Source organism: Ctenopharyngodon idella, chromosome 24, assembly GCF_019924925.1.
Source record: "Ctenopharyngodon idella isolate HZGC_01 chromosome 24, HZGC01, whole genome shotgun sequence".
Taxonomy (NCBI): domain Eukaryota; kingdom Metazoa; phylum Chordata; class Actinopteri; order Cypriniformes; family Xenocyprididae; genus Ctenopharyngodon; species Ctenopharyngodon idella.
The window spans coordinates 10,618,882-10,643,709 of record NC_067243.1 but is presented as its reverse complement, the minus strand read 5'-3'; the positions used below and the strand labels follow the sequence as shown (position 1 = coordinate 10,643,709).

General features: G+C 37.2%; 1 protein-coding gene across 9 annotated transcripts; it reads left to right on the top strand.

Moving 5' to 3' along the window:
- Positions 1 to 3,079: 3,079 nt before the first annotated feature.
- ppp6r3 (protein phosphatase 6, regulatory subunit 3) lies at positions 3,080 to 24,453 on the top strand. 9 transcript variants are annotated; one of them, XM_051884125.1, is made up of 27 exons: positions 3,643 to 3,838; positions 4,730 to 4,887; positions 8,229 to 8,407; positions 8,518 to 8,751; positions 8,867 to 9,053; positions 9,133 to 9,270; positions 9,485 to 9,550; positions 10,655 to 10,767; positions 10,903 to 11,016; positions 11,094 to 11,223; positions 11,566 to 11,718; positions 12,957 to 13,115; positions 13,215 to 13,279; positions 13,398 to 13,513; positions 13,590 to 13,675; positions 13,803 to 13,889; positions 14,136 to 14,233; positions 15,759 to 15,813; positions 15,924 to 16,054; positions 16,144 to 16,265; positions 16,366 to 16,540; positions 18,854 to 18,951; positions 19,035 to 19,218; positions 19,533 to 19,550; positions 20,862 to 20,972; positions 23,217 to 23,303; positions 23,395 to 24,453. In XM_051884125.1, exons 4-27 carry the CDS (start codon positions 8,525 to 8,527, stop codon positions 23,444 to 23,446), a joined length of 2,772 nt encoding a protein of 923 aa, XP_051740085.1. In that variant the 5' UTR covers positions 3,643 to 3,838; positions 4,730 to 4,887; positions 8,229 to 8,407; positions 8,518 to 8,524; the 3' UTR covers positions 23,447 to 24,453. The 9 variants fall into 9 exon arrangements, with proteins under 9 accessions (XP_051740084.1, XP_051740083.1, XP_051740088.1 ...); XM_051884124.1 differs by lacking the exons at positions 3,643 to 3,838; positions 4,730 to 4,887 and adding an exon at positions 3,080 to 3,248; XM_051884123.1 differs by lacking the exon at positions 4,730 to 4,887 and having other exon boundaries at positions 3,636 to 3,838; positions 8,521 to 8,751.
- The last annotated feature ends 375 nt before the right edge of the window (positions 24,454 to 24,828 follow it).

Here is a 24,828-nt window from a genome sequence, read left to right as displayed (position 1 = left end):
GAAGTGAACACATGTTGTGAGGCTCCTGACTGGGCTGAAGGGGGAGGGGAGATGTCGACACCCCTCCATGTACCCATCTGTCTGTCTTTGTTTATGATCCGTGTTGTAGAGGAGCTAAAAACACGCCTTGGAAAAAGGCACGTGAAAACACGTTTATACATGTCAGGAGGGAAAGAACACCAGTGCTAGCGGACCCTATGGCATCCTGGATCTCCTGATTATACATTAAAAAAAAGTGTATTCGCTGACTAAACTGCATGTTTAAGCTGTCTTAACTGAAATCAACTTGCCACTTGTTGTTTCAGGATGCACACCAGTAATGTTTTTTCTAAGGCACATTTAAAAAAGCTACTTAAAGGAATAGTTCACCCAAAAATGAAAACTCTGAGCTCATCATTTACTCACCCTCAAGTTGTTCCAAACCTGTATGAATTTCTTTGTTCTGCTGAACACAAAGGAAGATATTTGGAAAAATGTCAGTAACCAAACAGATCTCACCCCCCATTGACTACCATAGTAGGAAAAATAAATACTACGGTAGTCAATGGGGGGCAAGATTTCTTTGATTACTGACATTCTTCCAAATATCTTCCTTTTTGAATATATATATATATATATATATATATATATTTATAAAACGGTTAGTTCCTGTCCTTGATTCTGATTGGTCAACAGTTGTGTTTTATTCACGATAAAACACGGCTATGATCGCTTCACCCAACAGTTCTGTGTATCACTACACAACACTCTTAGCAACCACTCTTAGCAATGTAAACTGTATGTTCTCAATTGATATTGTTCATTGAAGCTTACTGTATTATGTAGAAGAGTATTGTGAGAAAGAGATCGAGTGAGCGAGTTTAATACCTGCATTCAGATTTAGCATTTTCCTTCAGGTCAGTCCTATGTTCATAATGAAAAATCTGTTTAAATGTCCGCTGCAATATCTTGTCCTTTTAACAGTTACGGGGTTTTCCCATGACTGACAGCGCTAGTCAAAGCATTTGTCAGTTGCGTCTTGTTCCTAGTTCACAACAATTCAGTCTTTTCAATGTAAAAGTCTTTGCTACTGACTGACACACTCATAAAGACAGTCTTTGCCGCCATCTAATGGAGTAATAATGTAACTTCTGTTGCTGTTCACGGTCAGGGACTATTTTTTCCGGTGGAAGGAAGGTTTTTTACGGAGCCCCGGACACGACATGCAGGAAAAAAATAGTAGGCTAAATCGTGCACACGATTTACTATTTTGTTCCCTCGATTTACTAAAACATGTGCACGATTTACTATTTCGTTCCCTCGATTTATAAATCATGCGCATGATTTATAAATCGAGGGAACGAAATAGTAAATCGTGCGCACGATTTAGTAAATCGAGCTAACAAATTAGTAAATCGTGCGCACGATTTAGTAAATCGAGGGAACGAATTAGTAAATCATGCGCACAATTTAATTTTTTTTCTTGCATGTCATGTGCGGGGCTTCGTAGTTTTTAGTGATTTTACCTCATGAAAGTTGCATTGATACATATTTTTGGCTTTAATATTTGTATTGTGTGGTAACTGTTTTATAAAGGCAATAAGGTACTCGAGGCTAGTGCTGTATCGTGAATAAGTCACAGCTGAATATAAATATATAGTTCGTTATTAAATCAATTAGATCTATTAGATTTATTTATTTAAATTTTTATATATTTACATATAAAAAATATGCATAGATATTTTTATATGTCAGCAATCCACTTTCTTTAGGTCTGGTACAATGTTAATAAAAGAAAAGAAAAGAAAAGAAAAGAAAAGAAAAGAAAAGAAAAGAAATTTGATTAAAACTTTAAAAACCTAGAAAATAAATGCAGAAAAAAAAAATTGAAATAAAAAAATGAAATAAAATAACAGTTGGAGCCCAATGTATGTAAGCACCATGCAAAGTAATCTGTGATTAATGACCCCGATTATATAATTGTCCCCAAGATTATCATTCCCTTGTCTGAACATGAAATTCTTTTCACAAAGCTTCAAGATTCATTCCTTTGAGTGTTGTTCATCTGATCTGAGAGCAGACAGTACATGCAGAAGATATACAAAGAGAACAAAAAGCCCGACCATACTGTGTAAGTAATCGTGATAACTGCCTCTGCCTGATGAAAGATGACATGAGAAACATCTTTCGCACGGGCCCAGAAGCCCACAATGCATCTTAACATTCAGTTTACAGAACTTAAATGACATGATCTTTGATTAATAGAGGCAGGATTTTGTTAGACAATCATATGCGCATGTTTGACATAAAACAGCTTCAGTAAATTCATGATTTTTGTCATACAAACCCACATTTCAGCTCATGGCAGTCCGTAATCAGAAACATAGTGGAATCATAGGGTTAATTTGACACATATGAAACACATTAAATATGGCTGCTTTTACTCTATACAATGAATCCATTGCAGATTTTGTTATGCTTATGGAACATGCAACGCAAAATAGATCTTGCATGTCTGAAATACAGCCGTTATCAGCTGTAACAGATCAGTTCCACAGCTGATACTGTAGATTTATGCCTCACATTTAACATAAGGGTCATACGTCAGATCCTATTTGGCATGCTACACTAAACCCGTAATTGCCTGTCTGCACTACCGACAGGCTGTAGAGCATAAAATTGGGGCCCGGACCTTTTGACCCATATTTTATCAAAGGGCGCAAGACATTGAAACACTTAAATATATTAAAAAAAAAAAAACACAAACAAAAAAGATAGATCAGGTATTCTTAAAGAGATAGTTCACCCAGAAATAATCATTCATTCATTCATTTATTCATTCATTCATTCATTCAATTATTATTATGTTTGTTAGTTTGTTTGTTTGTTTTTGCATGAACTATCCCTTTAAAGCACACTTATTTTGAATTATAAGAGTTGATGTGGATTAAACTCCTTTTTATGTAATCAATTTCATGTTGATGTGATATTTGAATAATGCTTTTCTTAAGGCAAACTGGCTGCTCCATTCAGTAATATGTGATTCACGCACTCGTAGATGATTGGACCATCGGCATGTCAATCACCGTGACGTCTTATTGTTGCTAGGGCGTTGCAAGTAACGAGCCGGTTAAGGCAATTCTGAAAGCGACACTGTGAACGAGGTGTTCTGTGAAACATTTTGAAGAAACTACAAACACTTCGTCTTTATGTTGTGGATATGTTGAAATTTAAGAACTCCGTTCAAGTCACAAGCTCTCACAACGAAGGTAAGATAAAGCAATATGTGCGTTTTGATATCGCCGTACTTAAGTTTTGAAATCGGCACTTGATTGACATTCTCGTGATCCAATCAGACGAGCGATTTTAAATCGACCTAAAATACTATTGGCCCTAGCTAGTGTGGGTGTGTGTAATGATTTAGTTTCACTTAAATATTGCTTCTAAAATGTATTATTATAACATTTTTTATAATTCCAACAAAGATGATACTGTTTTAAAGATCGTCTTTGTTTACATGACGTTTCTAAATCGAAGATTTACCTCACTAAGTCCAAGAATAACAAATACGGCCAGCTTTAACTGACATCCACTGTAGCCAATCAGCGCGCAGCAGTGGATTTTGATCGACAGCTCCTCTACCTCAGGTGGGGGGTTGGGGCTGTTGAAGTTGATAACGCCGCCATCTTGAAAAGTGAACTCTGATGGTCTCTCTTTTCGCGCCCGTCACAATCTGTTATAAACACCTCATTTTCTCATACCTCGACCTGTTTTTTCTTTTTTTATTCCGGTGACCGTTTTATCCAAAGGTTCGCCCGTCTTCATGCCGGGCTTTGGCAGTATTCCGCTTTCTTAATCGGTACGTATTTGTGTTGTGTGTGTCTCTGGTAGCTTAGCATTAGCCAGCTGCCACTTCTCTGTTTTGTCGAGTCAGAATGGTTTATATTTCCAACATTTTCTCTCATTTAACTAAATTAATTTTTACATATAATATTCATACAGCGTATTTAAACCAACCCAGGATCTACAAAAGTGTCAAATCTAATATTTTGCTGGCGGAAGCTCAGTGTCGGCTAATGCCGGGGCCCGACATGCAGAAAAACTTCAGAAAGTGAGACTCAAATCCTGTGTACCAAAACATAGTGAACTGTCCACATGGACAACATTTTGGTGCAATACAAGTGCTTATGGAGGTTATATTGTAATGTTCGAACCGGCTTGTGGTGCCCAAAATGCTGTCTATGTAGGCAGCTCACTGGGTTTTGAGAGACAACCAAAACACCAACAGAAAATTTACTTTTTAAGATCATATTTTGGAGACCCAACAAATCGAGTGTTTTAGATACTGATTTTGTTTTCATATCAAAAAGTTATTAATGTGTTTCATAAGGATCTTTCAAGGACTTTAGTTATGTTAAAAGGTTATTAGTTGGGTTTAAAATGTCAATATTTTCTAATATAATACCATATTTCTCTGTAGATTTTGAACACAGTCCTCGGGCTCTTGGTTACTACATCATCTGATTTGAGATCCTTGTATTTGCTTTTAATTTGGCACATCCATATAAACCCCACTAGTCTTACAGCTGTTTATTTCTAGTCTTGTGTGATGTGATTTTATATGAAGGCACATACAAGACTGTCAGCATGAGCAGATTGCTCACTCTTGTAAAAAAAAAACAAGCTAACGTTAGTTTGTTTGACATGGCAGCACATTTTTATAGTTCACCCAGGCAGATCATCTTTGCAGGCTCGATTCTGAGTGCAACTGGAGGACTTGACGTGGTGGTGGTGGTGTTGTTGTGGCCTCTGGGATGCTGGAGAGGTTTGACAACACTTTTTATAGCCCCTGAGAGGGAGTCACGAGGATTTTCTTCAGCTCAGAGTTACTCAAGCTGAACGGTACAGGTATATCAGTGTAGTAGGTTCTTTGACCTTTTGCACTAGATAAAGTGAACCTGGAAAGATTTGTACATGTCTTAAAAGATCACATCTAGCTTTATGGTGAAGGCAGAGACTAGTAAATCAGTTTAGTAGAAATTTTCCTTTGGTAAAAGGTGATTTTAAAAATGGTTGACATTCAAAGCAAACGTATAGATGTTCTTGACAACCAAGGTATGTTTACACTAAATTGAGCCTTTTACACCAGTCAGTTTTTTTTTTTTTTTTTTTTTTAGTGCAATGAGACATTTTCTTTATAGATGAAAAAGGAATATGCCTAATTCTAACTCTGATTCTAAAATATTGGCATATTTTTTAAAATCCTTATCCAGTCAGAAGTTTTTAGAGCAAAAGTATGTTTTGGTAAATGTTTCATATGTCCGCTTTATGCATTGTATTAATATAAATGGTTCAGGCGGTCTAGGCTACAGAAAAGAACCTGTGGTTGTCTGTGTTGTTTAATGCACGCATATAATTATAGATTATCTATTTGGCTCGCCGCTACACATTATTTCGCGCTTTACTGTTGACTAGCAAGTTAAAAATTAGAGGATGTGCTGCAGATAATCATGATCCATCACTTTGATGGTATTTTCAGTACTCCATGTTATATATATTATATATATATATATATATATATATATATATATATATATATATATATATATATACACACACACACACACACACTGTATATTGTGTTATGTAAACACTCCATTCAACCATTTGGGGTTGGTGTTAAAAATGTTTTTGAAAGAAGGAAGCAATAAATTGATCAAAAGTGACTTTTTTTTCAAATAAATGTAATACTTACTATTCATTCCAATAATCTTGAAAAAAAAATTAAATGTTTCCAAAAAAATAGCTCACCAAGGCTGCATTTGTTTGATCAAAATTCCAGTTAAAAACTGTAGGCTAATAGTTTGAAATATTATTAAAATTTAAAACAACTTCTTTTTTTTTTTTTTTTTTTTTTTTTTTTTCTCTCCAGAAGTCATTTGGTGCTAAAGAAATATTTATCAGTGTTGAACTGCCTAATATTTTTTTTGGAAACAGTTAAATTTTCTTCAGGATTATTTGAATGAATAGAAAGTATTACATTTATTTGAAAAAAGTCAGTCACTTTTGATCAATTAGCTTCCTTGCTAATGAAAAGTTTCTTAACAGCTGTACTGACCTGAAAACTTTTGAACAGTAGTAGTATATGCTATTTCATTTTGCGTGAAAAGTATTTGTTCGTATATCCAGTAAGTATCAATATTATCATTAATTAAAAATGACAATTAATAGCCTATGTGAGCACAGCCTCCCTAAACCGCTTCACACATGGATGTTATTTGTGCAGTAGCAGTGATAATTTATGCCTGTATAAGTTGAGTTTGTCTATAACTGCTTAGACATGTACTACAATGGAAGTTAATACAGATTTAAAGGGTTAGTTCACCCAAAAATGAAAATTCTGTCATTTACTCACCCTCATGTCGTTCCACACCTGTAACACAAGTCATTCATCTTCGCAACACAAATTAAGATCTTTGATGAAGTCTGCAAGGTTTCTGTCTCTTCATAGAGATCCAGTGCAACTATCACTCCAGGTCCAGAAAGGTAGGAACGACATTATTAAAGTACTCCATGTGACTCCAGTGGCTTAAACTCAATTTTATGAAGTGACGTGAGTGCTTTGTTTTTGCAAAAAAGCAAACAAACATAATTTACCTCTTTATTTTCAAAATAATATTATCCAAAGCGTGTTCACACAACAATGCCAGCTCTCGCGTGAACACAAAGCGCATGTGTCGTGATGCTCTTGTGAACTCTCATGCATGTGCATTGAGTTGACGCGCAAGTCTGAACACAACACGCATGCGTCGTGAAGCTCTCGTGAATGCGTGTTACAGATCAATGTTTTTGTAAGTAAAGTGGTAAATTATGTTTTTTGCACAAACAAAGCACTCGAGTGGCTTCAAAAAAATTGAGTTTAAGCCACTGGAGTCACATGGAGTACTTTAATGATGTCTTTTTCCTACATTTCTGGACCTTAGAGCGGTAGTTGTGTTGGATGGAGAGACAGAAACCTCGCAGACTTCATCAAAAATATCTTAATTTGTGTTCCGAAGATGAATGAAGGTCTTATGGGTGTGGAACGACATGAGGGTGAGAAATTATTGACAGAATTTTCATTTTTGGGTGAACTAACCCTTTAAAGAAGTAAACCAGGGTTGTTTACAGAAAATTGAGTTCTCTTTAGTAATTCGGACATACTTTTGAATTCTTTAACAATTCAAGTTATTGTCTCTGTGCAGCTAAATGTTTTAACGCTTGTTATTTTATTTATGACATTGATATCACAAGAACTTATATAGCAAGAGCTGTTTTTGAAAGAGTTTTAGGAAGAATTTGGGGTTGTTTGGGGTGTTTTTAAAAGTCTGTAAATTGACGGAAAGCCTGTTTGCTGGAGAATGGATGGAGGCCAATGTCAAAGCTCTTTCGGGTGAGCCTAACCCAACCCCCTTAGTCTATTAATAAGCTTTCCTTCCTCTTAACCATTCATGAAAGTCAAGATGGCTGCTTGCCAGCTTTGTAACCTTTCACCTCAGTGGTGTGTGTCCATCCACCTTGTAGACTGGAAAAACAGTCCCTTGGCTACCCTTAATAATGCATAGCTGCGTGTTGGTCTCTTCTGGCATCTAATAATTTGATGCCAGAGCTGTCAAATGGACATAATTTAACCCAACATAATTGAATCTCTTATTTTAGATATTCCATCATGTGTGCCTTCCTTGAAAGGAAAATGAAACCACAAAGTCATGTGCTCATTGAGGTAGTAATAGTTACAGGCTGATCAGAGTAGTTGGTCTGGTAAGAGTGCAGTTGTATTTGTTGTGTTGCTAGGTTGTCAGTGTCATAACATGGAAGTTGTTTGGTTTTTCTTTTAACTTTTTGCCTATTTTTCCCCACAAACTAAACTACCGTTTTTTGTTTTGTCAGTGTATACTGGTGCATTGTTTCTGTATTAAATCATGCTTTATTGATAGAACTAGAAGTTGTTTGTGTAAATGTCTATTTGAGAACCTGACAAACTGGAAAAGGGTCTCTTGTTATTGCTAACAGGATATGTTTTGAAATATGTATTGGTTTTTAATGCTGTGACTAATAATGACTTGCGAGGGGAATCAAAATTGTCTGTTTATAGAAATGACTAACCTTTGATTGTTTGGGTTAGAGGAGACATGCATTTGACTGTTCTTTCCCGATGGCTAAGATATGTTAGTTGTAACACTCTTATTCCTGTCTGTTCTCTGTTGCAGGTGTGTGTTGAGTGTTTTTGCTGTGGCAGAGGACATTTCTGCTGCATGTGTCCTTTACTTAAGGGTCTGTCCAGTTTCTACCGCCTGTGGTGCCTGTAATGGGCCAGAAGTCCCAAAGAGCACAAGCATTATTTTATTTTTAATCAGAGTTTTTACCCTCTGGTCTCTGCTACACTCAGGTAAACCTTTTTGTAATTGGTCACATTTTAAATGTAGCATCTTCAGTTATAATGCAAATCTCACCAAAAAACTACCGCAAAACCTGACCTCCCATTTATTTATTCCTTAGCAGCACCATGTTTTGGAAGTTCGATCTGCACACGACGTCCCACATTGACACACTCCTGGAGAAGGATGACGTTACGCTGACAGAGGTAATGGATGAGGAGGACGTCCTGCAGGAGTGCAAGGCTCAGAACCACAAGCTTGTGGACTTCCTGGTGAGGCCACAGTGCATGGAGGATCTTGTGGGCTACATCACCCAGGAGCCCAATGATGATGTGGAGGAGAAGATAAAATATAAGTAAGAATGATATGTTTGCTTGTTTGTTGGATGTCTAGTTTGAGGTACATTAGATTATTAAGGGATATTCTACTCATTATTTAGTTGTTTAATTGCATGTCTTTTTCTTGGAAAGGTATCCCAACATATCCTGTGAACTCCTGACCTCAGACGTTGGCCAGATCAATGACAGGCTTGGTGAAGATGAAAATTTACTGATGAAACTCTACAGTTTCCTACAGAATGAGCCTCCCCTCAATCCGCTGCTGGCCAGTTTCTTCAGCAAGGTCCTGAGCATCCTTATTGGGAGGAAACCAGAGCAGGTGCGTGATCAGACATACTGGTTCGTGTTCTGGAGATATGGAGGAGTGAAGGTGAACTAAGTCTCCTGTCTACCTCTAGATCGTGGAGTTCCTCAGGAAGAGGGAAGACTTTGTGGATCTGATGATCAAACACATAGGGACCTCTGCCATTATGGACCTCCTGCTCAGGATGCTCACCTGCATTGAGCCACAGCAGCTTAGACAAGATGTATTAAATGTGAGTTCTCATACCTACAGGAATATATGTTAGGGTTTTTGTGATGCTGCATCTCTGTTTTGTTGGGGTAAAGCAGGGTAAAGTTTTTCATTTTGTAGATGTGGATGTTTTTCATTTGAATACAGCAGGAAATGCATCATGGATTACTCATTTAATCCACTCACTGTCACTGTAATACCACCTCACGGTTTCCTCTTCATCTGTTCTCCTGTAGTGGCTAAATGAAGAGAAAGTTATACAGCGGCTGGTTGACATGGTACAACCATCACAAGATGAGGATGTAAGTGAAGTCCAATAAAGCAGTTAACAAAACAAACATTTCTATTGTTAACCCTTGTGCGTCAGTTAAAAAGTTGCACAAAAATGTCCATGAACAAAAAATGTGAAGCTTGGGAGCACAGACTTAAGTTTGGTCTCATTTTAAAGAAGACCCGTGCCAGATTATTGTTGAAGTAAAGAAAGTTTCAAAAGTGAAATAAGAAAAGTTATAGAGGTTTAAGTTTATTAAAATGATTTATGAACATTATTAATATAAAATATGTATTTTATGAAACATATTGAACTCTAAAACTGCTAGAAAATCAAAGCGGTTGAGGTTGATATCTCAAAAAATTAGCTTTCAGTAAAATTTTGTTTGGGCGCAGTACCAAATTTTCCTCATTAGATGCCAGCAAATCTCCACTGGTTCACAAAGTGTTTGGATTTGTGATTTGCAGTACAGTTATTCTCTCTCAAAAATTACACGTGCGCGCACAATTTTTTTAAATACGCACATATAAACCACACTCTGACATCCACATTACACCCACACAATTATAGTGGCATAATTTATCTAATTGGCTCTATAATGTGCCAATGGGAATAAAGTGAGTATTTGCATTATAGTCCAAACCTAAGAAAATGGCAATTTTAATACTATTTAAAAAATAGTAACAATTTTAATTTTGAAGCCTTGCCAACAAAATGAAAGCCTATTAACAAAGACTGCATTATTTTATAGCTAAATGGCCCTGGGATTAAAAATTGCAGTTTTAATGGGGACAGTTTTGTCCTTAAGGTCATGTGTACTTAGTGTAAAATAGATTTATTAAAGGAAATGGGGCTGAAATAGTAAAATTCCAATAAAAATACACACCTGTGCCAATATTTATGCAGTTGGCATTAACACAGGCAAAATTATCAAAAAAAAAAAAAAAAAAACTAAAAATGTCCATAAGGACGCACAAGGATTAATCATTTTTTTTATTTTTTTGATGGAAGTGGAAATGTTGGTATTAAGTTAAAAACTGAAATGTGTGTCTGACCTGTCTCTTATTGTGGAGTCCTGATGACCCATCCCTACTCACTAGCTACGTAACAGTAATTGTTTGTTCCCTTCACATAGAGACACTCAAACGCGTCCCAGTCGCTCTGTGAGATCATTCGACTGAGCAGAGATCAAATGTTCCAAGTCCAGGGCTGCTCGGAGCCTGACCCCCTGCTGGCCACACTGGAGAAGTGAGTTTTTCCATGGCAATAAATTTCTTTCTACTGACTTCAGAAAGTAGCATTTTTGGAGGGATTAAGGTTGAGCTCTGGTTTCAGGCCTGCTAATGCTGTAGTACTGAATTGACCGTTTGTCTTCTTATTCAGACAAGAGACAGTAGAGCAGTTGCTGTCAAACATCTTCGACAAAGAGAAGAACGAGTCTGCCATTGTCAGTGTAATCCAGATTCTCCTAACTCTCTTTGAGACACGGAGACCAGCGTAAGTGCATTTTAGCACTTTTCAGTTTTTTCAGGGTTTTATTCATGTCTGAAAATCTTTGTTGCTTTCTCTTTCAGGTTTGAAGGCCATTTGGAGATTTGCCCTCCTGGAATGAACCATCCGTCATTCTCTGTCAATCAGAGTATTCTAGATGCCGTCAGACCAAGACTGAAAGATTTTCACCAGCTTTTGCTCGAGCCGCCAAAGGTGAGAGAGTGAATGCGTGTTGGCTAAACTTTGGCACATTATATCAGCTGACCTCACTTAGACTGTAATCTCCAAATTCCCAATTACATTAAGCTTTAGACAACAAGACTTTGTTCCTGTACAAATATAACCTGGCAGAATCTTACCCTTTCAAAGAATAGCTTGTCTTACATATATAGGCTTGTATGTTGGATTAATATGCCATGAAATTATCAAATTCAATCAAACAGTTTAGCCTCACATTTCAGTAAATGCCTGAAAAATTATACTTTTTTTTTTTTTTTTTTTTTTAATTTCATTTAGGGCATTCAGACTAATTTTTGCTGTTTAATTACCTTTTAGAAAACTGTTTTGAACACAACATGGGGAGTGTTGGATCCACCGGTGGGAAACACTCGTCTTAATGTGGTGCGACTAGTGACCAGCCTTCTACAGACCAACACGCATATCATCAACCAGGAGCTCATTGCCCTCAACACTTTGGGAGTCATACTAGTGAGTGTTTGAGACACAGTTAAGAGTTGTGACATCTTTTTGCTATGAGAAAGGCTAGTTGATAGCCATGTTCTAAAACTTACAGTACTGTCTGGGTCAGTAATAAGTAAATAAATAAAAAAAAATTATATATATATATATATATATATATATATATATATATATATATATATATATATATATATATATATATATATATATATATATATATATATATATATATATATATATATATATAATATTATTGTTTTTCAAAACACAGCTATGTATGAAAGCTTGTTTCCACCATGGAATAAAAATTTAATAGATAATTATGACTTTAATCTCACAGTTCTGACTTTTTTTCCTCAGTTGCGAGATATAAACACAACTGTGAGTTATAAAGTCAGAATTTTGAGATATAAACTTGCAATTGCGAAAAATAAAATCAAATTGCGTGATATAAAGTCTCAATTGCGTGTTATATTTATGTTTGTATCCCGCAATTCTGACTTTTTTTTTATTTTTTTATTTTTTTTTATTCAGTGGTGGAAACAAGCTTCCATACTTATGCTCACCAAGGCTGCATTTATTAGATGAAACAGTTAAAACTGTCATGAAATATTGCATTTTTAAATTGTAACATTCAGGGCTTGACATTAACTTTTTTTGCTCACCAGCCACTGTGGTTAGTGGTTTTTCCAAAGTTACTAGCCAGTCAGCATTTTCACTGGCCACAATTTTGCTGTTGGGAAATTACATTTTATATGATTAAAGTTGACTGACTTTAAAATTACTTGATTTTGAGTCATTTTACTTGATTCAGAAGATTTAAAACCCTTTCAAATGCAGATTGACCACCCAAATCAAGACTAGGCCTACATTGTATATCAGCTGGTATGTACAGGTGGGCAATATGAGCATAATATGATAAATCTTATAAGTTAGTTTTTGTTTGGCTATACAAAATGAACAAAGAAGCAAATTTCACCCACCTGTTTACGTCCACTTAAGCCATAACCGACTGTATTCACGCGAGATACTCCGCACGATGGGCATTTTGACATCTGTGTGCGCATGTATTTGACCATTCAGGCACAAGGAGAACTGATCACGCGTGCGAGAGAGCGCACGCAAGAGAGCGCTTCTGTTGTGTGTCATTCAGCGCGATTCCGCCTATCCCACCTTCACTAACAGCAAGTTAATCGATAAAGAATTGTGATTGAAATGTAATTTTGTCTTCTTTTTTTTGTCTATAGGACATGTACTTCAAATACTTATGGAATAATTTCCTACACACACAAGTAGAAATCTGTACAGCGATGATCTTAGCGATGCCTTCAACCCAAAGTGAATCTCCTGAAATAAACAGAGAAAACGACCAAGAGCCCATAAGAGAAAACATCCTTATCAAACATGTGGGTTTTTCATCCCTTCTACTCACTCTCTGTTTAAAACACAAGCTGTTTGCTTGACACATCAAAGTTTAATGTGTTCTTCTCCATTCTGACCTGCAGCTCTTTCAGAAGTGCCAGTTAATACAAAGAATTCTTGATGCCTGGGGATCAAATGAGAAGGAGCAGTAAGTAACTCCTAAATCTGATCGGTTACACGTGAAGAAGAGGAACCATCCTGTTTACACATGTGACTGATTTTGTTTGGAGAGGCCTTTACTGAATCATCCTCCTCTCTTTCTTCAGGGCCGAGGGTGGGCGGCGGAGAGGTTACATGGGTCACCTGACCAGAATAGCAAACTCTATAGTCCACAACAGTGACAAAGGCCCCAATGGGGCACAAATTCAGCAGCTCATCTCAGGTTTGTTCGACAGCATTAACATATTTTCATGTGATTATTTTCAAAGCCATTTCCACTTACATTTGCTCACTTGCAGAGCTTTCAGAAGAGGACAGGGAACGATGGGAAGCCTTCACTTCAGGACAGCTAGCAGATACAAACAAGAAAAACACTGTAGACTTAGTAAGTGTGCTCAGTTTTATTCACTGGCTTCTGTAACCGTTGCTTTTGTTTTATGATGCTTTTAAGTAGCTTTGCTAGAATAATTTGCATCTAAACTAAATTTCCTGTTGCTTTCCTCTGTTCTCAGGTTAACACACACCACATACACTCATCCAGCGATGATGAGGTAGATTTCAAAGACAGCGGATTTCATCAGGACTCCTCCCTACAGCAAGTAAGTCTGTGCCTGGATGAACTCATAAAAGCTGCTATCTTTATGCTAATATGTTAATGGTACTGTTAATATATATATATATATATACATCTACTAAAACTAATTCTTTGAAACTGTTAATGCATTTATAAATTGTTTGAGTCCTTTTAACGCTTTTTTTAATGCAAGATGCTATCAGCTGTTTTAAATTGAAGCTTCTTTGTAGTGTCAAGACTATATCATTATCGTTGGTCCTGGGTTTGCCAGGCCTTTTCTGATTATCAGATGCAACAAATGACGTCCAATTTTATTGAGCAGTTTGGCTTCAATGACGAAGAGTTTGCCGATCAGGATGATGTCGGGGAGTAAGTACCCATCGTGCATGATGCTTTTCAAATTTACCGCCATTTCTGCTGGTAACAAATCAATTGGGGATGGTTTAGCATTATTAATGGGGCTTTGGTTGATTTTAGGTTTTTTAGGGATGTTATGTTGCTTTTCAATGAACTCTCACAAAGCCTGTTTTTGGTGTTGTGTGTGTTAAATCATGAATCATACAGTGTAGATTTTATCTCATCACTTAAATGTCTCCGTTCTGATTACCCATGTGTTCTTAATAGTCTGGTGTGGTGGCCTTGGTGACTGTAACACACTTCAGTGGGTTCTTCTTTTTAGGGATGCACCGAAATTTCGGCCGCTGAAAATTATCAGCCGAAAATGGCATTTTGGGGGGGGGGGGTTTCCACTCTCTTGCAGCATGTTTTGTAACTTTGCAAGCGGCTCTGTTTCCGAAGATGCACAACTACGAAGCGACTGCTTCCGCTTCGTGTGAGTGCTCTCTGCTCAGTCGCTCATGCTTGCTGGAAAAGCAAAGTCCTCTCAAATAACATGCCAAAATGTAATTTCTCTGGACTTGTTTGTTTCTGTTTGCAAACTGTACTGTAACATGGTGTGGTATAGACGTTCTGGGCAACGCTGGTAAAACAACGCTACCCTTTCGTTCACTGATCCACTCCCTGCTATCTGCTCACATGCTCTGATAATAATAGCTTTGTAGGACCTATACTTTGATAATTGGTCAAAAAATAAATCTGTTAAATCTGATCCTGTCACATAGAACTGAATGAAGAATAATATATTGATATATTTAACATTTTGTTACAGGCCTATTTCCTGTCCAATTTTTGTGTTACTTTAAATAAAAGTGTGTGTTTTATTGTATTGGCTTGTATTTTTTAAATTCAGATTCAGTAAAGTTATTGAATTTAATTTAAAAAGTCTAATAATGATAGTTATACAAAAAAAGCTGTGTCCAAAATTGAATACTTCTCTACTATATAGTACACGGAAAACGGTATGAGAACAGAATAGATGTCCGGATTATAGTATTCGAAAACAGTAGGCAAAAAGTTCCCGGATGACTTACTACTACCAGTGAGATTCTGAAGTGCGCATATGATGAACACTTTACTATCCCATGAGGCCACAGGAGAGGATTTGTGAGTGGAGTTAAAGGGACGTAATTGACACTGGTAGGTCATGTGACAGTCACAACATGGAGGATGTAGTATGTCCGAATTCATTCATACTACACGCATTCGAACTATATAGAACGTACTTTTTCAATGGTCGTGAAGTAAATTTAAATTCAAATGTAGTACCTACTCAACAGTACGCGATTACGGACGCAGCATAAGAAATACTTTTTTTTTTTTTTTTTTTTTTTTTTTTTAAGTCAGTTTCAGTTTTCGTTCATCCAGAATTTTCGGTTTCGACCCAAAATTTTCATTTCGGTGCATCCCTACTTGTTTAAGTCATGCCGGGGTGACGGGGTGCTGCTCTGTTTTAAGTACTTAACCAAACTAAAACCTGTTCTTTTTAACCTTGCAGTATTCCCTTTGATAGAATATCAGACATCAATTTTTCCTTGAATACAAATGAAAGTGTAAGTATGAGATCTATTTAATGAAATTCTTTTTTTTTTTTTAATTATTAGCTGAATTAATTGAAAAGCTCATGGTGTGTTTTTATAGTTTGTTCATGCTGTGCTCATAGGCAAACATGGCACTCTTTGAAGCCTGCTGTAAGGAGAAGATCCAGCAGTTCGAAGATGCTGGATCAGATGAGGAAGATATCTGGGATGAGAAGGACGTCACTTTTGCCCCTGAAGCTCAGAGACGTCCCAGGTATTGTAATCATTGGAACATGCTTTTGAAGTGCCTTTCCTTATGCTGCTGAGTTTTTTTTAAACATCCACGTCATTCTTCCTACACAGAAGCTCAGGAAGTACAGACAGTGAAGAGAGTACGGACTCTGAGGAGGAGGATGGGAAGCGAGACCCGTTTGAGTCTGCTAACGCCACATCTGACGACAGGATGGAAGTGGACTCGGGGGATGGTGAGAATAGAATTTCTCAGCTGCCATATGTGTCACCGTTTAGCTTTTAGCTGAAGTTGGCTGATCACACATCCTTGTTCTGTGTCTTGTTTTGGATCAGGACCGGTATGGACGGCAAATTTTGATGACATACCCATGGACACTGGCAGCTCCACGACTCCTAGCGCACCTGTGTCAAACTCACCGGCTGCAGCGCCTGAACCTTCAGGCTGGAGCTCTCCGAATGCCGCTGCAGAGACAGGTTGGGCCGACTTCTCCAGCTTCACACCCGTCAGGTACATTACATGCTGGGTGAAGGCATAATTAAAATGAATTTGCACTGATTTTGCTTAAGCTCAAAACTTGTAAGGTCATGCATCATTGACTGATTGTTGCAGACTTTTTTTCAACAGTCTTGTTGTACATTTTAAATGGTTTTGATTGTAAAGCTGGGTGCACACTGTACAATTTATAATAGTCCTTTACGACTGTTATTTGTCAGACTGTACGAACATGATCCCCGCTGTAAACCATGTCACACTGTGGATCTCAGTTGTTACTAATGTCAGGTTGTACGGCAGTTCAAGACATGTTAAAAAATGAAGCATTCAAGAAGACTTGTACGGAGTTTTACGTCATCAATATGTGACCTATTCAGTGATGTGAGCTGCATTTATATGTGGTATAGAAATGGTGGCTAGCAAACAAAAACAATTGTTAATTTTGATCAAAAAATGAAGATGTGTGTGGAGCAAGTTGTGGTTTGTTGTTGTCTCATTAATTGCGTCATCAGGTTCTGTGCTCCTATTGGTTTTTGATTTGATGGTTGTCGTAGAAGTCACACTACAAGATCGTCAAATCTTCTGACACTGTCAGAATTTCGTCTGAGGTAAAATTTGATTGCAGGGGTCATTAATCAGCTGTCTGTGAACATGTCGAACTAGTGATCAAAGACTTCATATTTTGGCCCAGGATCAGAGGAATCATTTAGGATTCAAAAAATTTGTCTCAGACAGCCAAATGGTGGCCAAAATCGTACAGTGTCAACACGGCTTTAAAGGCTACCTTTTCAATATTTGAAGTTCATTTGCAAAAACAGAACTCCGTTTTTATTGATTTTCATAAATCATGTTTTTTTGTTTTGTTTTTTTTTTTGTTTGTTTTTTTAGTGTGCCTTCCAAGTAATATCATCAACCAAACTGCAGTTGGGTTGTTTTAAGTAGTAATAACTCAAAAATAACGAAACAAAAAAAAAAAAACTGGTAACTTACAAAATTAAAGTTCATTGAAAGTATAGCAAAAGCAGATAACACTTCATGTTTCAGGGTTAAACAAAACCAAGTAATTGCTCTGTAATTGTATTTAATTTAACATTCTTTAAAGGTGCAATATATAAGAATTTTGCTGTAAAATATCCAAAAACCACTAGGCCAGTGTTATATATTTTGTTCACTTGAGTACTTACAATATCCCAAATGTTTCCAACTTTTTGTAAATCGTGAGTGCAACAAGTGTCTCACGGCAGCCACTGAGTGAACGCACAGAGTAAGGTTATAACATTTTCAACACTCTCAAATGTATCTAATATGATAAACAGAGCTGCCTTACCTCATACTCATGACCGCCGGCGACTGTGGCATAATAAAAGTTCCGCTGCTCGTGAGGCGTGTGTTGCGCAATCGCTCCAGCGGCCTCGTTCAGCTCCCGCAACACTCGGTCCTGCTCTGCTTCATACTACAGTAACGTTAATAATCGCATCCATGAACATGATTTCTTCCCGAGGCCTATCCCAATTGTTTTTCACCGACTGTGAGGTGAAGACCACATGTCCCAAGATTCTGCACTCAAACTTGGCGTCATCAAGCTATGCCTTTGTTTTGAATAGGCCTCTAGTGACCTCTAGCGGACAGAAAATCTTACATATTGCAGCTTTAACAAGTAAACTTCATAAAATAAGTAGGTAAATATCAGTAAAAATAGCCCATTAATGAGCAATATTAAACATTATATAGATGACAGAATTCAGCAGTCACCACAAGACTAGTCATAAGTCGCACGGGTATATTTGTAGCAATAGCCAACAATACGGGTCAAAATTATCGATTTTTCTTTTATGCCAAAAATCATTTGGATATTAAGTAAAGATCATGTTCCATGTAAATTTCCTACCGTAAATATATCAAAAATGTATTTTTGTGAGTGTGCTAAGGACTTCATTTGGCAACTTTAAATGTGATTTTCTCAATATTTTGATTTTTTTTTTTTTTTTTTTTTTTTTTTTTTTTTTTGCGCACTCAGATTCCAGATTTTCATATAGTTGTATCTCAGCCAAATAGTGTCCTATCCTAACAATTCATACATCAATGGAAAGGTTACTTATTCATCTTTCATATTATGTATAAATCTCTTTTGACCCTTAGGACTGATTTTGTGGTCCAAGGTCACATATTATGATGTAACATATATATATATATTTATGTATTATAATAAATTAATGCATTTTTATTAATTAAATAGAAATGGATAGGACCCACATTAGTGAAGATGTACATAATGGAGCGCTAAGCAAGTAAATTCATTAGATGTTCATTTTTTTTCTCTTTATTTAGCCCCAAGGATCCTTTGAGGAGCAATTCCCCTGTAGCCATGGAGACCAGCATAGAAACGGCAGACCCTCTGGGAGTCAATGCGCCCATGCAGCAAGAAAGTAAGAATAGACCCTTGTACCATTCTTCCTGTCCATACGTCAACACACGCATTGGTTAGAATAAAACCATCTTGTTGTTTTAGACACAGATCAGTGGCTTCCCAATGAGACCACCCCGACTTCCCCTAGAGGGAAGGTAGGGGACGGCTCGGACCCCGAGGAGGAGCCTGTCAGTGACCGCATCACAGAAACAGTCACCAATGGCTCTATGAAGGAGACAGTCAGCCTTACTGTAGACGCCAAAACTGAAACTGCTGTTTTCAAAAGGTGAGTCCTGTAGGTTTCACACACAGTGCCTCGCATCACTTCCTCTTTTCCCACTTTGAGACACAAGCTTCACTTCACTCTGCATGTAGACCTGTTTTTTCCTTGTCATGTATCCTCCTCCTCCTGTACCTAGAGTCAGCCAGGTCCTGGACCGCCCACCGTCTCTTTTTAACGGGGGCTGTTAAGATGCAGAGCTTTGTAACATCTGTTTTGTCTGTTTGAGAATGCAAAAAAAAAGAACAATCTGTCCTTCTTGAACTGCAACTCTTACAACATGAGCTTCCTCTCTCTCTTTGGCGTGCGTGTGGCTTCAGAGTGTTGAAATCGTATCGGTATGTACAGCCAATCAGGGGGCGTGTCTTGTTTTGTTTGGTTTTTTTCCCATGTCAGCCACTGCGTTTTGGTTTGTAACCATGTTTTGTTTGTTTGTTCGTTCGTATGTTTGTTTGTTTTCTTTTAAACAGTAATGTATTCATCACCATTTGCATGTTAATATCAGATGTACAGGTTGTTAATGGCATGAAATGCCCCATACATCCTTAGATGTAGCTCATCCTGATTCCAAAAGATTAAATGCGCATTTGTTTCCCAGTCTTTCCAAAACCGCAGGTGGTGATTTATGGATTCCCTCCTCATCCTCTGCTGAGGTTTGGTCCCATGGCTCTTTCGCAGGGCTAAATTAATGAGTATGAGCCGGCCCTTTAAAATCCGGGCTCTGCGTGAACTTTAATTTGTGTAAATCCGTCTTGATAAAGGAGGATGCATCTCTCTAGACCTTCCCTAAACCAAAAATATGCCATAATCTTCTTTGCATCAGTCTTTAGAGGAGGATATAGTTGTTACCAGTGTTGGGGAAAGTTACTTTTAAATGTAATGCATTACAATATTGCGTCACTCTCTAAAAAAAGTAACTAATTGCGTTTGGTTATTGTAGGAAATGAAAATTCATGTCTGAACAGTAGAGGGCGCAGTTAAAAAAAAACAAGCCTTTCAGCTGTGCTGCCATTCTGAAATACAGAAGAATAGGATGCAGAAGAAGTAAATGTATGCTCACATTTAGTTTATAATAACCGCCATGTTCACACAACGCCTCTGCACTTACTCCCAATTTCTCTCAACATGGGGACAGGAGAGATGTCAGTCAATAAATGGGAAAACAAAGTAACTTAAAATTTAAATGTAAATTTAAAAGTAATGCGTCACTTTACTAGTTACTTGAAAGAAGTAATCTGATTATGTAACTCATGTTACTTGTAATGCGTTACCCCAACACTGGTTGTTACTGAACCCTAATTAAACATTTTATACTGATGCCACCCTAAAGGTAGAGATGGCTGGCATGTGATCACTTTGCAGAAATTGCTGGCTTTTTTCCACCATTTCACCCCCACATACTAAACAAGCTCATCGTCTAAACCAGTTGTTGTGTGGTTCATAGTCACTCACGTCTCTAAGTCGTTATGCTCACATCTCATTTGTCCACCGAATCCCATTTCAGAACATTTTTCGTTTTGCCCCGTTGCTTTGAATGTGGTCTGTTACATTCTGCATGTTTGTCCAGGGATTTAAGATGGGGGTTTTATTATTTAAGCGAGGGGCAATGAAAGCTCATTAAAACGCTCTCGTCTCTGATTGTCCTGTAGTGAGGAAGAGAAACGTTCTACCTCTGAAGACGCATCTGCAAAGTTGTTTGTTGCAGAGAGTGGGGAATCTGAGAAAAGCAATTGTCCTCCTAGCAACTGTCAGAAACCAGGGTAAGAGTCTTTATTGTATTTATTTATGAAGTCATTAGAAAATTAAACAATTCATTTTCTTTTAGTAGAGTCTAGGGACTGGCCCATATGGGGCTTTCAGTGCTGATGTTACTTTAATGCCAACATGTATACATAATGCAATTGAATTTAAATATGAGATGCTTATTTACAGTATTTATTCATCGACAAGATTTTAAAACTGCCTCTTCTGTTTATTGGCCAAAGGTGTTTCTAAGCAGCTGATGCTGATCATTTCAGAATGGAAAAACAACTGCCTGGCTTATGACTCACTACTATGATTATTCATTATAATTTTTGTATTGTATTATTTTATCCTAAATAACATTATATATTGTATATTTTAAAATATACGATTTCCTTTCACTTTTTTTTTTGCTGAAAATACGGAAACATTTATTTTGTTAAAGCAAAAATTTGCAGTTCTTCAAAATTACATTATAATTATATGAGTGTTAGACTCATCTTAGCAGTGTTTGGTATTTTTAGATTGTCAGATTACCAAAAGTACTGGCTCCCCCTTGTGTAATTTCCTGAATCTAACAATCTTGTTGATGAATAAGTATATTCACTGTTATAATATTTCAGTTATGCATTTATAACGTCTTTTACATATAAAATATGTATAATATATATTAATTTCAGGTAGGGCTGCACAGTTTATCGCAATTTTATTGCACGCGATTTGGCAAAGGCTGCGATTATGTTATATGTAGTTTGTCAGAGCTGTACAGCTCTGTGATCAGTAGTAAATGCTCCATTTGAAAGCCAGAGGGCGCTCTGGCCAGAAACTGCAAATATGCCCTGCTGCTGAAGTAGAACACACGTCATATCGCTGTAGCTGAATAAACAGATTGAAACGCTTTGATTAAACATGACTAATAAACACACAACTGCCTATTCTGTGTGAGAAGCCACATCATCTCACAGAAGGACGCTCAACTGTCGTTATGAAGTGAGTTTGGAGTAAAAACATTTATTAAATGTTAAATGTTGTCTTTCGTTGGACAGGATGTTAATAAATGCTTCTCATGTCTGGAAAGATGTTTGACGCTTGTTGCTTTTTCAAATGTACATTATAAGCGATTCAAACGCGCAGTGCTTTCAGATGGATTAGCATTTGGAGCCATAGTTCGTTGACAAGCCACGCATAAAAAATAATCGCAGCTTTGCGATTTCATAACTGCACTAAGTCAAATCATTTAAGCACGATTTCAATGTTTTTTTTTCTAATCGTCCGATTAATCGTACAGCCCTAATTTCAGGTATTATACAGATATTCTCTACATACTGCAAAAGTTTATCACCGCTATAATTATAAAATATTTTCCTAATTTCTGTCATGTATAGGGAAATTTCGGTTACTTTATTTTAAGTTGTCATTGTTACAATGTAATTACACAAGTACTAAGTAATATTTAAGGCACAATATGTATGATTTTTTTATTTTTTTTATTAAAATATCCAAACACCACTAGAACAGTGGTATATATTTAGTTGACTAGTCATTGTTATATAGCTCAACACGCTTAGTGCTTTTACCATGCCTCAGAGACAACACTATTTTGTCTAGTAGCTAACAGCATAATCAGATGTTCTAATATCGATCTAGCTTACTGCAGTGTGTAACAAGTGTCTCACAGCAGCTGCTGAGCGAACGCACAGAGTAACGTTATAACATCAATTTCAACACACTCAAATGTATCTAATATGATAAACAGCGCTGTTACCTCATACTCATGACCGGAAGAAGCGGAAACGGCGACTGCAGCGTAATAAAAGCTCCACTGCTCTCGAAACGTGTCGCACTTGTCTCTTAGTAACAATCGCTCCAGCGGCCTCGTTCAGCTCCCACAACACTCGATCCTGCTCTGCTTCATACTACAGTATCGTTAATAATCTCATCCATGAACATGATTTCTGCCCGAGTCCGTCACGATTCTTTTCCATTGACTGTGAGGTGAAGACCACATCTCCCAAGATTCCGTGCTCAAAATCTTCGTCATCAAGCTACGCCTTCGTTTTTAATAAGCGACCTCTAGCAGAGAAAATCTACATATTGTGCCTTTAACATGTACTTATAGGTTAGGATTAGAGTTTGGTTTAGGGTTTGCTTGTAATTATGCATAACTTACTGCTATAGTTTGTATATGTATAACACATACACTAAAATAGTGTTAATTTCTTTTTATTATTTTTAACTGTCATTTTCTTTTTCTCCTTCAGTCTAAAGCACTTAGAAGAGAAAGCAAAAGCCACTTGCGAAGCTCTAAATGGTCCTCTTGAGGATGCGGCCGCTATGGATGAAGCCAAGTGAGTTCTGTGCCCTCCACCTTTTCCCATTTCCTCTAGTTTTGTGTCTCTTCCACTGATCACATCAAGCCTCTCCCCTTTTTCCAACCAGATCAGAGCAGCGCACGGCCAACCCCGAGGCAGCAGTGAACGGTCCAGCATGATGAGAGTAGCGCTGTCAGTCAGCTCCTGCCACCGCACACCCCTCCTCCAGGACCACCCGGAGAGGCCAGTGCCAGACTGGAGCCCCCAAGAAAACCACCACCAACACCACCGCTGCTGCTGTCTCTTACTCCAGCACTGCACTGATGCCACCAGATCAGGACCAGCAATATTCATATTAGACAGTTGTACAGAAGATTTGAACTGTTATGAAGAGAAACATACTCTAATGATTTTTTTTTTTTCCAGTCGTTTATATACTATTGTTCTTATGAGGTGATCTGTCTGACATCTTGCCACTTAAAAGTGAATAGTAATGTTGCTAGTTAAAAATGATTGTATGAATAAAAAAAAAAATATTTTATAAAAGACAAATGTATACAGAAACAGAGGATTGTTAAAACCGAAATATACCGATTGGAACGTTAAAGTGTGACCAAAACATAAGCTGTCTTTTTGATAGGGTTTTCCTCTTGCACAAAAATCTGCTATTTAATTTCCAAGTAAAAGCAACGGCTACCACAGAAAATCTTAAATTGGCAACCTATGTTTTATTAAACTTATTGTTAGAGGGAAACTGATTTGAGATATTCAGAAACTGATTTATTTTGCCACTGGTGTTAATTGTAAATGTTTCTTGTATTCTTTCAACATGAGCAAGATTTGGACAAAAGAAACATGTTTTGGTATAGTTTTTAACTTAATTTATTCTTAAAGAGATGTTACATACATGAGCCCCCACCCACCCACCCTTTGATGAAATTTGAATCTGGAGTGAATGAACAGATGGGTCTCCATTTGCATGTAGCTAGTAAGAGTGGTTCTTACCTATGGGCCTGCATTAAATACAGCCCAACTTTTATAACTGTTATCCTCTCCAAACAAGTCAACCTTTCTACCTGAAGAGTGATGGGAATGCAACATATTCCTGGTAATGCTACAATGATCATGCATCAACTTTTTTTTTCTTTTTGTAATAAAACGCTATCTGTGCCAGCAAGAAGGAAAAGGTTCTGTCTGTGAATCGAACATATATTTCTGAGTGAGAGTTGATTGTGCCAGTTAGGCTTGTCCTGCTTGAATCCAGGTGTGTTATGGGCTGCCATCATCCTGATCAATATGGTGGAATGATTATCTACTGCCTGTTCGCCTGATTTATTAAGGAATCTTCAAGATAGGTTGTTATAAAATCCTTTACATGGTTTGCTGTGTGAAGGGAATAAATTGCATGACTTTAAGGCCTGGTTTCACAGACTAGGATTAGGATTAGGCTTTAGTTCAATTAGGGCATTTAAAGGGATAGTTCACCCCAAAATGAAAACGTTTCTTCTGTTGAACACAAAAGAAGTTGCCAGACAGTTGATGGACCCCATTGACTTTCATA